The 15,755-nt window shown below is 56.0% G+C and overlaps 1 protein-coding gene across 5 annotated transcripts in view; it reads right to left on the bottom strand.

The window, feature by feature from the left end:
• The window catches only part of KCNQ1 (potassium voltage-gated channel subfamily Q member 1), a 362,556-nt gene that overhangs the window by 69,239 nt on the left and 277,562 nt on the right, over window positions 1-15,755 (bottom strand). For 2 of the 5 annotated variants that reach the window (XM_061161398.1, XM_061161370.1), the window contains 4 exons: window positions 8,264-8,339; window positions 2,922-3,016; window positions 1,704-1,750; window positions 803-940 (listed from right to left, as the gene is read on the bottom strand). In XM_061161398.1, the coding sequence (XP_061017381.1) occupies window positions 803-940; window positions 1,704-1,750; window positions 2,922-3,016; window positions 8,264-8,339 (356 nt within the window). Of the gene's footprint in view, window positions 1-802; window positions 941-1,703; window positions 1,751-2,921; window positions 3,017-8,263; window positions 8,340-15,755 lie in introns of those variants that run through there. The other 3 variants (XM_061161387.1, XM_061161380.1, XM_061161406.1) reach the window with 3 other exon arrangements.

Genomic DNA, 15,755 nt, shown 5'->3' with positions numbered 1-15,755 from the left:
ATGCTCTCCCTGCCCAAGCGTAATTCCTCTATTTTTAGGCCCCCGGCGGCTCTCAGATAAAGTCCATGTAGATGAATGAGCTGTTTGGCACGATAAGAGCCTGCACCTAACCACAGAGACTTCACAGGGCAGAATGGCCGCCCATCCCGTCCCACAGGTCCATGGCGGCTCCAGGATGCCGGCACAGAGCCCCGGAAGGACTGGGGCACCCCAGCCACTGAGGCGGCCGTGCTCTGGAGCGGAGGGAGCGTGGACGTCCACATCCTGCCTGGACGCCCAGCAGGGCCTGGGCAGACACTGCCCACCTCCCGCTGCCCTCACTCAGATGCCCGCAGTGGAGGGTCCTGGGGCCCGCAGCCCCTGCTCCCCGCATGACGCACCTTTGTGCCCCTGTCGGCATCTCCAAGTCCTTGAGTGCCCTCGGGCTGGGGCCAGGGGAGCGATGCCCACCTCAGTTACGCCAGGGAGGGGCCTGTGGGCACTCGGTGCCACTTGCCCCTAAGGATGTCCCCTGAGTGAGGTCTCAGACCTGCCTGGACTCCAGCGTTCTCTTCCCTCCCGTGGGGAGATATCCACTGCACACAGGGAAGTAGATGGCGCCGGCCTCAGGAAGGCCACACGAGCACGGACGGAAGGCGAGAAGGAGGAAGGAAAGAGGGGAGAGGGACGGAGGGAGACCCCAGACGCCGAGGGCGCCGTCCGGGCACAGAGCGGCAGCGTGGAGCGCCACTGGGGACAGCCCTGTCCAGGCCCCAGGACGCCGCCTGCGGCCGCGGGAACCAACACAGGCTCAGGCGCCTACCTTCTCCTCCACGCGGTTCAGGCGGGCGCCGATCGAGTTGCTGCCGCGGTCCTTCGTCTTCTCTGTGGGGTAAAGCACCCAAGTCAGGGATGCCGGTGCTAGCCGATGGCGTGGGGTGGGCAGGTGACCCCAGCTGGGCTGGGGGAGAAGGGTGACGGGGGTGAGGGAGCTGGAGTCGAAGGTCTGAACCTCTGAGGACATCTCCTAAGAGCTCTTCCGTGGTGGGAACTTCAGGAGGCGATGGTGGAGGGGGAGGGGGTGGGCGGGCGCTGGCCGGCTTGTCAGTGTCCCACCCTTCCCGTTTCCTTGATTCCCGAGAGCGCGGAAGACAGGGACAGCCTGCCTGAAATGGTGCCCACTGTGCCCTCCGCCCCCGGGAGACACTCGCTCTGGCCGGGGATGCCTGTTGCCCCTGAAACCCCCGCTGTCCTGCCTCTGCCCGAGCTGCGCCTCCTGCCTGAACCTGGGTTAGGGCAACCCCAAGGAACTGGACTGGCCCTGTTCTCCCCGTGTGACCCGCAGCCCGCTCCCCAGTGCCTCGAGCTGGAGACCCGCACCCACCTCTGCCGCGAGGTTCTGGCTGGCTTCTCAGCCCCCAGCCCCACTTCCAGGCCCACACCTTCCCAAAGACCCGGGCATGTTTCTATACCCAGATCATCAATGGCCTAGAAAGGCCTGCCCTTATCAGGACCCTTGTAGGTTCCTGTCCTAACTGCAAATCCCGTGTAAATTGTGTTCAAAGACACCATGCTTAGGGTGGGTCGACCTGCCCCCATCTCCCTGGAGTTCCGGGCGAGACATGCACTTTCAGATGGTAGGGAGAGGCAGGCGTGGGTGGGGCGATGGTAGGCGGGTCTGGCACGGGCTGCCATGCTGAGGGTGCCTCAATGCAGAAACCCACCTGAGACAGAGATGAAGAGGGAGGGCTTCCCGATGGACTGGTCCAGCCTGGGGGGGCGGGGAGAAGAAGATGGAGACCAGCTCATGCGTGGCCCTGGGCACCACACCGACATCTGGCCGATCAGTGGGTGGATGGGCCAATGTCCCCAGTGATACAAGCTGCCCGCCCCTTCTGGGGGCCACCCCCTGCCACCACCCCAAAACCAGCCAGGTGCCTCTGGGATTCCAGAGGCCCACACTCCCATGGGGGGCCTGGGTGGGGGGTTCAGAGGTGTAGGGCAGTTGCTGGACTGTCCCTTTGTCATCCTGCCTGGGTACAGCAGGATCCCAGAATCGCCCAGTGTCCTGTGGCCGCTTCATAAATGCCCCCAGGCCAGGTGCCTGGAAGTGTCCAGAGATGCTGGACTGCAAGAGGTCCCTTCCAGGGCAAGGCCAGGTCACTGGGCTGGATGGGCTTCACATCCCTGTTGTAGGTCAGTGACAGGGGCGGGGTAAACAGGGGGCAGGCAGCCTGAGCTCCTGCTTGGCCAGGGTGGTCAACATGGGTGGTCTCCCAGCCACACCCTGTGCCTCAGGAGCTCGGTCCCCAGGCCAGCCCACTGCTATGTGCAGCTGGTCTGAGCCCACGCAAGCCCCTAAGAAGCAGGCGCCTCCAGGAAGACGAGCTCTCTGGACCCTGGGCTAGAAGCCAGAACACGTGGGCTGCTGAGAGTTGGGGTGCTCAGCGCCCAACCGATGGGGTCTCCCCCAGCCGTGTACCTCCCGAGGCTTGACCTGGGCCTGCTCAACAGCGGGTGGGCTGGGATGTGAAGTGTTGGCACCCCCAGACTTTGGTGCAGTTGGAGCGAGCTCCCGTGCTCTGCCCCGCACTGCTCAAGCCCCTCCCCTGCAACCCACGTCCCGCCCCCTGCCATCCATGCTACGCCCCCTTCCATCCACACCCGCCCCTGCCACCCACGACCCGCCCCACACTGCCCACGCCCCGCCCCCCGCCACCCACGCCCCGCCCCACACTGCCCACGCCCCGCCCCCTGCCACCCACGCCCCGCCCCACACTGCCCACGCCCCGCCCCCTGCCACCCACGCCCCGCCCCACACTGCCCACGCCCCGCCCCCTGCCACCCACGCCCCGCCCCACACTGCCCACGCCCCGCCCCCTGCCACCCACGCCCCGCCCCGCGCTGACCACACCCCGCCCCACCCCAGCCCGGCGGCCCACCTCCGCTGCAGCTCCTTGATGCGCACCATGAGGTTGAGATGGCCCTGGGAGTACTGCTCGATGACGTCTCGCACATCGTAGGGCTTCCGCGCTTGCTGCAGCAGAGAGACAGAATCAGGCCGTGCCTGCGCGTGCGGGCCAGCGCGGGACGCAGGACGGTGCCTAGCCTCCATGAGCCTCCGGGATTTAAGGAGCCGCCCATGTGGCACCAAGGGGCGGGCCGGGATCAGCGCACTCGCCGTGGCTGGGCTCAGCCCACATCCCCCATTCCTCACCCCGCCCAGGAGGTGGGTGACCCCGGGTCAGTGACTCGGCCTCTCTGGACCCAGGGACCTGCCTACTCTCCCTTCCCAGGCCCCCAGCCCTGTTTCCAAACTGCCTTGGAAGAGCTGGCCCAGCTGAGGGCCCGGGGCAGGGGGAAGAGCATGGCTCCAGTCAGTGGCAAAGAGGGCGGTTTTGTGCGGCCCCCACTGGCCTTGGCCCCAAGCTGACCACACCCTCGCTGGCAGGCTCCCACACTGTTCTCAGGGTGCGGGTGATCCACCTCACCCCCTTCCCCAGCAGTCAGTGCCCTGAGGTGAGCAGAGGGGGACCCAGGGACAGCCTCGGCCTGCAGTGCCTGTTGTGGGTGGCAGGCCTCCTGCCGGGGCTTCCAGGCTTCCTGGGAGGAGAGGATGGTCCCACCGTGGGCCTGGGCCAGGGGGGCAGGGCAGGGGACCCTGGAGCTCCAGGCTCGGCGCCAGCCCTGAGCCCATAAATGCATCCGGGGCTCAGGTGAAACCACAACAGAGAGGAGGAGGCTTCTCAGGATATCAGCAAAACCTCCAGCCACATTTATGGCCTCGATCCCAGGAGCCCACGGGCTGCGGGTCCCACCCAGGTAGCAGGGGACTGCTGAGTGGGGGTCTGATGGCTCAGGAGGCCCTTTGCCCACACAAGCAAGCAGGGCTCATTGGGAAAAGAGATTCTGTTGGGGGGACCTCAGGCAGGCAGGGTTGGGGGGGCCCCGGTGGTCTCATTAACCCTGAAGGGCTCACACTAGTGATGAGCTGGGAGGTTACTGCTTCTTGATGGCGGGGCGGAGGGTAGCGGGCCTGCAAGAAACTCCTGACAGCTTGCAGGGTGAGCTGGGGCTGCAGGGTCAGAGGATGAGAAGGAATAAGGCTCAGATGCCTGTCACGGGCCAGGGCCAGGTCTCAAACCTGGGAGCCCCCGGGGCCCTGTCCTCCCTGCCGCCCGGGGCCTACATCTCCTTGCAGTGGGCTACCCTAGGCTAAGGGCAAGGCCACCTCTGCCTTCCCAGAGAGACGGGGCTCCCTTGAGGGCAGAGTCCTGCCTCCATCTCTGGGCACCTCTGGACATGCCCAGGGGCCCTGCCACCAACACTGGCAGCTAAAGTTCAACTCCCTACATGGTTTGGGACCCCAGAATCCTGAGGCAGGACGGAACCCTCCCCCGCATCAGGGACTGGGCACAAGAAGGCCAGGGCGGTTCCTGTCCCCAGGAGATTCGCCAGGTGGGGCCCTCAGAGCTGACACCCAGCCCCGCCTCGGACTCTGGGACCACCCTGCATCCCCTTATGGCTGAGACGCAAGGCCTGTCATAGGATCGTGGGGTCGGGGGTGAGATAAACTCTGGCAGGCTCTCTGATGCCACACACCCAGCTCCAGGACAAGTGTAAGACTGGCGCTGGGTGATGGACCCAGGACTCAGTGTTTGCTTCTGTAAGATGGGGCTGCTGAGCCTTCTGGCTGACCAGGGGAGTGAGGGTAAAGTAAGATGTGAGGAGAGAGAGGGCTGGGGTCTCCTGAGCGGCTTGTGCCGGGGGAACCAGAGTGGCTGTGATGGTGGCTGTGGCTGGGCCCAGGGTCTGCAGTGTCTAGTGCCCACGGGGAGGTGGTCCTGAGCGGTGATGCCTGGGCAGGCTCGGAAGAGGGAAGGCGGGGTACGGAGGTCAAAGTCGGGCAGGCCTGGCCTGGAATGGAGCGGGGTCCTTGTCCTGGTCTCCCATACACCCTGGGGGGGTCACGGACCACTGTGGCCCTGAGTGTGTTGAGGGGCTCTGTGTGCACACATGTACACAGGCATCCCCGTGGGAAGGCACGAGAGTGCAGGGAATGGATGTGTGTGCACCTGCAGGAGCAGGTGGAGAGGGGGCTGTGAGCGTGGCCCCCCGCCTCGCCTTGTGCAGGGTGTGGGCCTCAGCAGGGCAACTGACAGCCGACTGACACCCAGGACCCATGGCCTGGTGGCGTCTTAGGCCCCCTGAGACTCATCTTGGAGTGGGTAAGCCCCCCTTCCCCGCCCTGCCCCCTGCCCCCACCAGGGTCTGGTCGGCGCTCCTGGAGGCCTTTGTCAAGTGGCTGCCTGGGGTCTGGCTGCAGAGCTCATCTCCGCTTTCTCTCTGAAGCTAATTTCCTCTGGCGGCAGCAGCAGGAGCCTGAGATGAGCCGAGATAATGCCGGGCTGTCCAGACTGACCGACGGTGGACACGGGAGTTCAAGGCAAACTTGAAGGGCTAAGAGGCTCTGGCTCCTCCGGCCAGACACAGGGGCGGCCAGCCGGGTACTTATCGGCCAGCGAGGCTGGCAGGGGGGCCACCGGCCACGTCTGCTGCCCCTGGGGCCAGATGGGGGTGGGCCTGTGGGCAGACAGACAGTCTGCTGCGGGGGAGGGGCCCTGGCAGCTGGGCCTGGGGCAGGGGCCACCCCGGGAGCTCCTTGGAGCTCCTTACCGCCAGGGCCTCATCCACCACTTCCATCTTGTTGGGTCCCTCCTCCCTGGAGGCCTCTTGCTGCCCACACCCCTCCAGCCGCCCCAGACCTGGGCCTTGCCTGAGAGCCTCTGTCCCAAGGGCAGAGCAGGAGGAGCTCCTCCACACACAGGCCCCACCTGCTCTATTCAAGGCCCTCAGGGGCCCTGTGCACTGGGGAGGGCAGGGAGCAGGCCGGGTGGGGCTGCCCGGCCTCCTTCCAGAAGCTTCCCAGGCTGCTTGCAGGATGCTGGCCTGTGTCCTGAGGCAGAGGGAGACCGCCAGCCTGGATGGGAGGGCAGGGTGCCCACTGAGGCCAGCTATTGGTTTTCTCTCCCGCGTTTCTGTGACAGGTGCTCCCCAGCACCCACACCTTCTCTGACCACTGTGGATGCCCGTCTGCCCAGGGCATCTATGGTTCTGATCTGGAAGCTGCTCACATCACCTTTGAGCTGGGCCTGCCCTGTGGGCACCCCAGACCTGGAAGAAGACCCCAGGAAGCCTGGGGTCCACCCTGGCATGGTTCTGCATGGTCTAGTGGTGCCCCAGGCAGCAGGTTCCGGCCTCTGCCCAGCGGGGGCCTGCTCTGGGACCACAGTGGCCCAGCTGCTCAGGCTGGGGACTGTCCCCATCCTGGAAGAGCCCCAGTGACCCCTCTGTACTCCCCCCACCCCCAGGTTGGCATCAGAGGTTTCAGCCGTCACCACCAGCCACTCTCCAGTGAGGGCCCTTCCTGGGTCTCCTCTGCTCTTGGGGACAGTCCTGCCCAGACCTGATCCCAGTGGAGGTTCCTGCCATTCCTGCCCCACCCGGGAGGTCAGCCCATCCTTGCCCAGCACCCTCGAGCTCCCTGTTTCCCCAGGTGCCCCTCTGCTGGCTCCACCAGGGCAGCCGGGCCTTGGGGAAGGAGAGCCACAGACCCAAAGACCGTCCAGGGACATCGGATCTCGCCCAGAACAGTGAGGGGCAGACCTCCCGGTGCCGGCTGGGAATGGCCTTCATGGACTCTTTGATGCCACAATGAGGGGTCCCAGGCCCTGGCGGGAGCCTTTGACACTGCTTGGCCCAGTTTGGGGGGGGGGTGGGAAGCCTCCTGCCAGGCTGCGGGCAGACAGATGGGCAGGCGGGCAGCACAACGCCCCTGGGGACTGTGTGCCACCCCTCCCCCTCCCTCCCACCCCCTTCCCTGCCCTGCTCCTGAGGGGGCTGTGTGTGCTGGGACCAGCATCCTGGCAAGGCTGAGGGCGCAGGTGGGCATGGTCCTGGGCAGCCCCTTGGGCTCTTGTTCCCACTCCAGATGGGAAAGAGGTCTTCCCCGGGGCTGCTGGAGTGGGGTCTGTTCAGAGCTCCCCAATGAGTCTGGCTCCCCGTCCTGGCTGGGTGGGGGCTCTGCTGGGGAGACTGGCCGGGGCTGGAGCCAAGCCTGTAGGCTGGGATGGGAGGCGCAGACCGGAGGGCACATGCGTCTGGTCTCGTCCCAGCCCTGCTGTGACTGCTCGGGGGCGTGAACACATCACCCCAACCTCCCCACCTGGTGCCGCACGCAGGCCCGGGGGGTCTGGACGTTGCTGCTGACTCCGAGTGGCCCCCAGACTTGGCTCCACCAGGAACTCATTTCTAAAAGGAAGTGGTGGCGAAGCCTTCCGGAAAGAGAAGGCTCTCCCCCAGGGGACCCTGCTTCCCAAGTCTCCATGTTCTCTGAGGGAAGGCTGAGCTGGGCCCCCTCCTCCGACAGATGACAGTCTCCACGGAGGAAAGAGGTGCCAAGCCTGTCATCACCTGGCATTCTCCAGGGGCCACTGTAGGAGGCTCACCCCTGGAAGGAGGGCTGATGGGGAAGCCCACAGTCTCCAGACCCACCTAGCCAGGGAGACCCTACCTCTCCCTGTAAAGGGGGCCACCCCAGGGCACAGAGCAGAGCCAGGCCTCCTCTCTGTTCTGTTTTTTTAAATATTTATTTATTTAGCTGTGCCAGTATTTGCTGCATGTGGGGTCTAAGTTGCAGCAAGCAGGGTCTTAGTTGCAGCAAGCAGGGTCTTAGTTGCAGCAAGCGGGGTGTTTAGTTGAAGCAAGCAGGGTCTGAGTTGCAGCAAGCAGATCTTCGGTCTTCATGGTACCATGTGAGATCTAGTTCCCTGACCAGGGATTGAACCCAGGCCCCCTGCACTGGGAGCACAGAGTCTTAGCCACTGGGCCACCAGGGAGGTCACGCCCGTCTGTTCCGACTCACACAGGGTGGGTGACGGGGACCAAAGCCCTGAGCAGGCCTGGGGCAGGTGCTTCCTGTCCAGGTGACACAGGGCTGGCTCTGCCCCCTCCCTGGGTCACTGCCACTCCTGTCTGGGGGGTGGGGTAGGGAGGCGAGTGAGCTCCAGGGCCCTGTGTGTTTCTGGGTTGGCCCCAGGGTCCAGCCCAATCGGGGAAACGTCTCTCCAGGGCCAGCTGTCTTGGAGACGGATCTTGGAGTCATGGCAGGGTGTTTGATGGGTGAAGGGTCAGGTCTCAGACATGGCAAGGTGTGGTCTGCGCTGTGGGCGGGCGAGCGGCTTTCAGGGTGGACCAGGGCGTGAGGGCCGAGTGCAGGACTCACCTGGAATTTCTTCTTGGCCACGAAGTACTGCATGCGCCGAATGACCTTGATGGTGGCCCGGTGGTGCTCCCGCAGCCTGCGGTGGTGAAGGGAGAGGAGGAGGGTGGTCACCGGCGCCTGCCACCGTCAGAGGCCCGCAGGCTGCCCACGTGTCCCCACTGCACACGGCTGGGCCCCTCTCGGAGCAAGGAGAACGTTCAGCCTCCCGGGATGGGGATCTGCAAGCCCCCGTCCTGCTGGCAGGGGGAAAGGCTGAGGCTGCGAGGCTTTTAATTAACGGGGGCCCCGGAGGGACCCTGGCCCTGCTCATCGCTCAGAAGTGGGGTTGGAGTCAGGGTCCTGTGTTGGCAGTGGCTATGCCCCTTACCCACGGTACAGCCACACAGGCTTCTTTCTACCTTGAGGCCTTCGGGTTCCTCACCAGTACAGTGGGGAGGGGGTACAAGCAGATGACCCCTAAGGCCCCTTGCAGCTGGAATGTTCCGTGGCCCGCCCATCAGTACCCACTTGGAAAATGTAGGATGGGACAAATCAGCCAGGGATAGTTACTACCTATGCCACCCAAGCCACCTTAGCCACAACGAAGCAGAGACATTACTTTGCCAACAAAGGTCCATAAAGTCAAAGCTACGGTTTTTCTAGTAGTCATGTATGGAAGTGAGATTTAGACCATAAAGAAGACCGAGTTCCGAAGAATTAATGCTTTTGAACTGTGGTGTTGGAAAAGACTCTTGAGAGTCCCTTGGACTGCAAGGAGATCAAACCGGTCCATCCTAAAGGAAATCAACCCTGAATATTCATTGGAAGGACTGATGCTGAAGCTGTAGCTCCAATAATTTGGCCACCTGATCCAAGGAACTGACTCATCTGAAAAGACCAAGATGCGGGGAAAGACTGAGGGCAGGAGGGGAAGGGGACGACAGAGGATGAGATGGTTTGATGGCATCGTTGACTCAATGGACATGGGTTTGAGCAAGCTCTGGAAGATGGTGAAGGACAGGGAAGCCTGGTGTGCTGCCATCCATGGGGCTGCAAAGAGTTGGACACAAATGAGCGACTGAACAACAACAAAAACCACTCTGTTAAGGGTGCTGTGTTTTCTCCCCTCTAAAGTTCCTTCTAGTGTGTGTGTGCATGCTAAGTTGCATCAGTCATATCCAACTCTTTGTGACCCTGTGGGCTATAGCCCGCCAGATTCCTTTGTCCATGGGATTCTCTGGATAAGAATACTGGAGTGGGTTGCCATGCCCGCCTCCAGGGGATCTTCCCAACCGAGGGATCAAACCTGCATCTCTTGTGTCTCTTGCATTGGCAGGCAGGTTCTTTACCACTAGCACCACCTGGGAAACCCCAGAGTTCCTTCTAGAAACATCATCAAAAGGGGAACACAATGGCTGATACATGTGCACAGAAAAAGTCTGGAAGGAAATAATACACATGGAACCAGTGGAGACTTTGCTTCTGGCTCTGAAGCTTGCGTCTGATCGCACTTTCTGCTGAAGACACCACCACAGCTGTGTGACAGCTTTATGACCAGGGAAGCCCCCACGGGCTGAGATCCCAGGGTGAAACAAGCCGGGTGAGCTCACATGTGCGTATGTGCGTTTACTGTGTGGGGCACATGGGCTGAGTGTGAGGCTGGGACTCCCTGGGCTGGCGAGATAAGCAGGAGGCCAGGGCTCCGAAGACGTCCAGGACTTGACAGGCCAAGATCCTGGTGAATGGTGGGGGGGGGGGGGCGCAGAGAGAAGGGAGCCCCTTTCACCCCGTTTCTCCTGGAAGTGTTTGTGAACTAAGTTGCACAGCACGGGGTGAGATTCTGAGAAATGGAGCAAAAAACAGCTGCCAGAAGGACAAAGAGCTAAGCAGAGGCCCCTGCAGACTCATGTTATGGAGGAGAGAAGGATTCTGGCTCAGAGTCATCAAGGAGATGGGGTCCTGGTAAACAGCCCAAGCTTTCAGAGGAGACCCCAGTCCTGCCATGGCCTCAAATCACCTCAGTCCCCACCTGGAGCAAGTGCTCGGTCAGGCACCTTTGGCTCTCCAGAGAAAACCATGACATCCTCAGGGAGACAAGATCATGGAGCCTCTATTTATTTCATACACAACAGACTGAAAATCAAGGGACGAAAGAGACCACAGAAACATATCTCAAGGGGTGGTAGATTGTTGTTCAGTTACTAAGTTGTGTCCGACTCTTTGAGACCCCAGGGACTGCAGCACACCAGGCTTCCCTGTCCTTCACTACCTCCCGGCATTTGCTCACACTCACGTGCATTGAGTCAACTCATAGCTCCTCCACCAAGAGATAAGGGTTGGTTTTCCCACTAGCTGAATTCGGACTGACCTTGACCTTTATTGTGATGAAAAGAAAGCCAGGGAAGTCCCACCATGTATAACTCATGTGTTCTTGGAATGTGGCTACGTGGACCACCTGAACTGGCTGACTTGGGAGGCCGTGTGGAGAACGAGGTGCCCAGGCCAAGAGCAGTAACAGGTGAGTGCGGTCATCGTCCACCGTCCATCGTCCAGCCCTGATGGACCGCCAGGTGACCGCAGCTGGATGAGTCACTTCACACAAAGCTGCCAGAACAGCCTTCCTGCTGAGTCGAGCCCAAATTACTGACCCATGGAGTCATAAGTAACGAAAGAGTTGTGATGTGAAGCCAGGAAGTGTAGGCATGGTTTGCTATGCATCAATAGATTAAAAGAAATTAGACCTCAAAGTGGGGTACGTGCATCAATCCCAAAATAGTGCTGGGACTAGGCTTCGGGCAGAGGCTGACAAAGAAAAAAAAAGGCCAGTTGTAAGATGCTGGACTTTGGGTATGGTACCATCTCTAATTTCGTGAGACTCTGAGGTCTCTTTGAGGGGTATGTGAATCTTGCTTTGGTGGAAGTGTATAAAGTTATGGCCAGAGGGCAGACTGGGGAAAGTTACAGATGGGTGCAAGTCCTTTGCAGTTCCCCCCATCAGAGTGCCCCCCCTCCAACCCTGCTATTTCCACCATTGTGGAATACTGTTGCCCTGTGGACATGTCTGAGCTGGGCTGCTGGAAAAGCCACATGGAGGAGAGCTGAGGCACCCTGCCTAACAACCTGCCGGCTCCAGACTCCTGAGGCTAGCTGAGACTACCCAGTCACCACCAAGCTGCCACTTGAAGGAGCTGGGTGAAACCACACAGATGAGGAACCCAAAATGTTGACCCACAGATTCAGGAGCAAATAGATCAGACGATTTGCTTCAGAGTTGTAACTTAAGGACTTGAAAATAACATTGATAAATAGGTTCAAGAAAGTAGAAGACAAGATGAAGAATTTCACCAGAGAAGTAAAACTTATATTAAATGGGAAAAAAAAGGAAATTCTAGAGCACAAAGGACAATAATGGAAATTAAAAATGCGTGAGATGAATTTGATGGCAGAGGAGACATAGGGAAAAAAAAAAAAAAGAGAGAGTACTTGTGAACTAGAGAAAGTAGCCAGGATGGAGTGCGGAGGGAAAGTAGAATTAAAGATATAGAAAAAACACGAGATAGCTGAGATATGGTTAGAGGTTCTAATACACATGACATCTCAGAAGGAGAGGAGACAAGATGGAGAGCAAGTAATTTTGAAGACTGAATGGTTCGGAATTTTCCCCAAATGATGGAAGACATCAGGCTGCAGATTTAAGCAGCTCCTTGGATCCACCAGGCTTCCCTGGCAGCTCAGACGGTAAAGAATCTGCCTGCTATGCAGGAAACCTGGGTTTGACCCTGGGGTCGGGAAGATCCCCTGGAGAAGGGAATGGCAACCCATTCCAGTATTCTTGCCTGGAGATTTCTAGGGACAGAGGAGCCTGGTGGGCTATCGTCCACAGGGTTGCCAAGAGTCAGACATGACTGAGTGACCAACATTTTCACTTTCTTTTTACTAGGCTCCAGTTGGAGAGTTGGAGAGAAAGATCCAGGCCCATTTGAGTCCCCCTGCTGAAGGCCAAAGGCACAGAAGTACTGAGGGGGTGTGTGTATGATGACACATTACCCTGATGGGTGACTTGTCAACACGAAGGATGAAAGCCAGAATAACATCCTGAAAGAGCTCAAGGAAAATTCCTACCAAGGTAGCATTCCATGCCCATCAAATGTATTTTTAGAAATGAAGGTGCAAGTGAAATAATCCAGTCACAAAAGGATAAACTCTGTACTATTCCACTTATATGAGGACCTAGAGTCATTAAATCCACAGAGATAGAAAGTAGGAGGGTGGGGGGTGGGAGGGGTGGAGGGGAGTGTTCATGGGGACAGAGTGTCTGTTTGGGAAGGTGAAAAGCTCTGGAGATGATGGGGTGATGGTTACACAACCACGTGAATGGAATTAATGACCCTGAATGATGCACTTAAAAATGCTTAAAATGATACAAATGGTATATTTTGTGTTATGCATGTTTTTCTACAATAATAATAATAAGAGAAGGTACAAACTAAACCAAGAGAATCCACGGTGGTGAGACCTGTACTGGAAGAATGAGTCTGGGGGCTCCCTGGGGCTCAGCAATGATCCCAGAAGGACACATAGAGATATTTCAATACAAGAAGCAATTAAGACAGTAGAAAAGGACAGATATGTGAGAAAGTTTAAATTAGTAAATTAAATTGACTGAAACAATCATGGATAATGTTTCCTAAGGTTTAATGTATAGCTACAGCTAAAACTGCATGATTAAAAATAGCACAAGGAAGGGGGTGTCCGTGGAGCTAAACAGTTGTGAACACCACGTGTTGTCAGGGTGACGGTCAAAGTGCTCAACTGAGGCTGACTCCAGTGAGTCAAGGATGTGTATGATCATCTCCAGGCAACCACTAATGGGATAATAAAGGGCTGTAGAGTTAACAAGTGGAGAGGGGATAAAAATTAATTAATAACAATTTTTGATCAATCCAAAGCAGCAGGAAAGGAGGTCAAAAGGAAGTGACGGAACAAGTGGAGAAATAGATTGAGAGGGTAGATCGCATGCATTGCAGAGGGACTATATATTGCAACCAAAAGACTAAGATTGTCAGGTGGGATTTTAAAGAAATAATTTGATGTTGCCTAGCTCCCCTGGTGGCTCAGACAGCAAAGAATCTGCCTGCAAAATGGAGGAGACTTGGGTTCGATCCCTGGGTTAGGAAGATCCCCTGTAGAAGGGAATGGCTACCCATTCCAGTATTCTTGCCTAGAGAATTCCATGGACAGAAGAGCCTGGTGGGCTATAGTCCATGGGGTCACAAAGAGTCGGACACAGCTGAGCAACTGACACTTTTATACTTCACGTAAATATACTGAAATAGAAATGCTTAGAAGTGTTGACAGTAAAAAGATAGAAAAAGATAAACAATGGTATTGCCAAAAGAAAGCTAGTTCAGGTAAAGTAATATCAGACAAAGCAGACTTTAAGTATTACCAGAAACAAAGAGGGATATGTCACCATTTAAAAGTTGATGAAGAGGATTCCCCAGTGGTCTAGTGGTTAGGACAGCACGCTTCCAGTGCAGCAGGCGTAGGTTCAATCCCTGGTCAGGGAACTAAGATCCTGCAGGCCATGTGGCATGGCCCAAAGAAAGGAAAATTTCAAAATTTGGTAGGGAGAGATCAGTTATAAATCTGTATGCACCTAAAAACATAGGCTTCAAATATATAACACAAAAACTGGCAGAGCTAAAAGGTAAAAGAGAAAATCCATGATCAGGGTGGGAGATTTGAATGCCCTTCTGTGGGTAATGGATAGAGGAGCTGTGAAAACATCGGAAGACAAACACGTCTGAACAAGCTGGGTTCGAGCCTGATGTGGTCGACGCTTACAGAATACCGTGTTCAGTGTCCGGGGGGCATTTCAGCTTCCCAGGAGCACACAGAACTTCTACCAGAGCGGGGGACCACATGCAGGGCTTAAGGAGCGAGTGCCAACACATTTCAGAGAAATTGAGTCATATATGTATGTTCTCTGACCACAGAGAAATTAAACTAGAAATCATAAGGAAAAGATAACTGGAAAATCCTTAAGTGTTTTAGAAATTAAATACCTTAAGGGTCAAAGAGGAACTCTAACAAGAATTGGAAGAGTTTTTCTTTTTTTTTTTACTAAGTAAAATTTATCTTATTATTTCTTTATTTCTGTTGTGTATAATTGCTTTCCAGTGTGGTGGTGGCTTCTGCTATCATCATGATGTCATCATGAATCAGCCACATGCATACATACGTCTCCTCCATCCTGAGCCCCCTCTCCTCCCCGCAACTCCCATTTCTCCCCTCTAGGCCATCACAGAGCGCCAAGCTGAGTGCCCCGTGCCATATAGCAGGTTCCCACTGGCTATTTCACACATGGTACTGTTATCTATGTCACTGCTACTTGCCCCGTTCATCCCAACCTCTCCTTCCCTCTCTGCGTTCACAAGTCCGTTCTCTACATCTGGGTCTCTTTTCCTGCCTTGGAGACAGGTTCATCATTACCAGTTCTCTAGATTCCATATACACATGCATTAATATACAATCTTTCTGACTTCTTGTTGAGTCACTCAGTCATGTCCAACTCTTTGTGAACCCATGGACTGTAGCCCGCTGGGCTCCTCTGTCCGAGGGATTTCTCAGGCAAGAATATTCAAGTGGGTTGCCTTTCCCTTCTCCTGGGGATCTTTCTGACCCAGGGATTGAACCTGCATCTCCTGCACTGGCAGATGAAATCTTAACCACTGAGCTGCTGGGATTCCCTCTTTCTGACTGACTTCGCTCTATATGGCAGACTCTAGGCTCATCCAATATTTTTAGTGGAATAACGATAAAAATGTCTTGTATCACAACTTATAGCTAAATAAGTGCTGAGGTACCATGAAATAAGTGCTTAGAAGAAATTTTATGACCTTAAATCATACATTAAGAGAAGAGGGGAGACTGGAGTCTATCTCAAGTACTTAAAAAAAATAGTAAAGTAAGCCCAAAGAAGGTAGATGGAAAGGGATAATAGAGAGCAATGAAACAAATGAATTAGATAAATGAATAAATTTAGTGAAATAAAAAATGGACATTTCATTAACAAATTCAACAAAGCCAAAACTTGATTCTCTGAAGAGACTAGCTAGAGACATTTAAAAATACATTTAGAGGATGTGATGTACAAAAATAATCTTGATAGCTTAGATAAAATAGATTAACTTCTAAAACACCATGATATACAAAAGTAGATAGAAGAAGAAATTTAAAAATCCAAATTGCCCAATATTAATTAAATAAATTAGATTTGAAATTTACACACAAAACATTTAAAGGTTAGATGACTTCGTGGGTAGATTCTTCCTTAAATGGTGAGAAATAACACCAATTTTATACAAGCCTTTTTAGTAGGTTTTTTTTTATGAGTCAGTATAATCTTGACAGCAAAATCCTACAAGGATGTTTCAAGAAAGAAGAGTCATAGGCCAACATCTCTCATTAACATAGGATGCAAATATCCTACATGCAATACCAACAAATT

The sequence above is a fragment of the Dama dama genome, chromosome 2, assembly GCF_033118175.1.
Source record: "Dama dama isolate Ldn47 chromosome 2, ASM3311817v1, whole genome shotgun sequence".
In the NCBI taxonomy this organism is placed as follows: domain Eukaryota; kingdom Metazoa; phylum Chordata; class Mammalia; order Artiodactyla; family Cervidae; genus Dama; species Dama dama.
The sequence above is the reverse complement of the archived record's forward strand: the minus strand, read 5'-3'. Positions and strand labels throughout refer to the sequence as shown.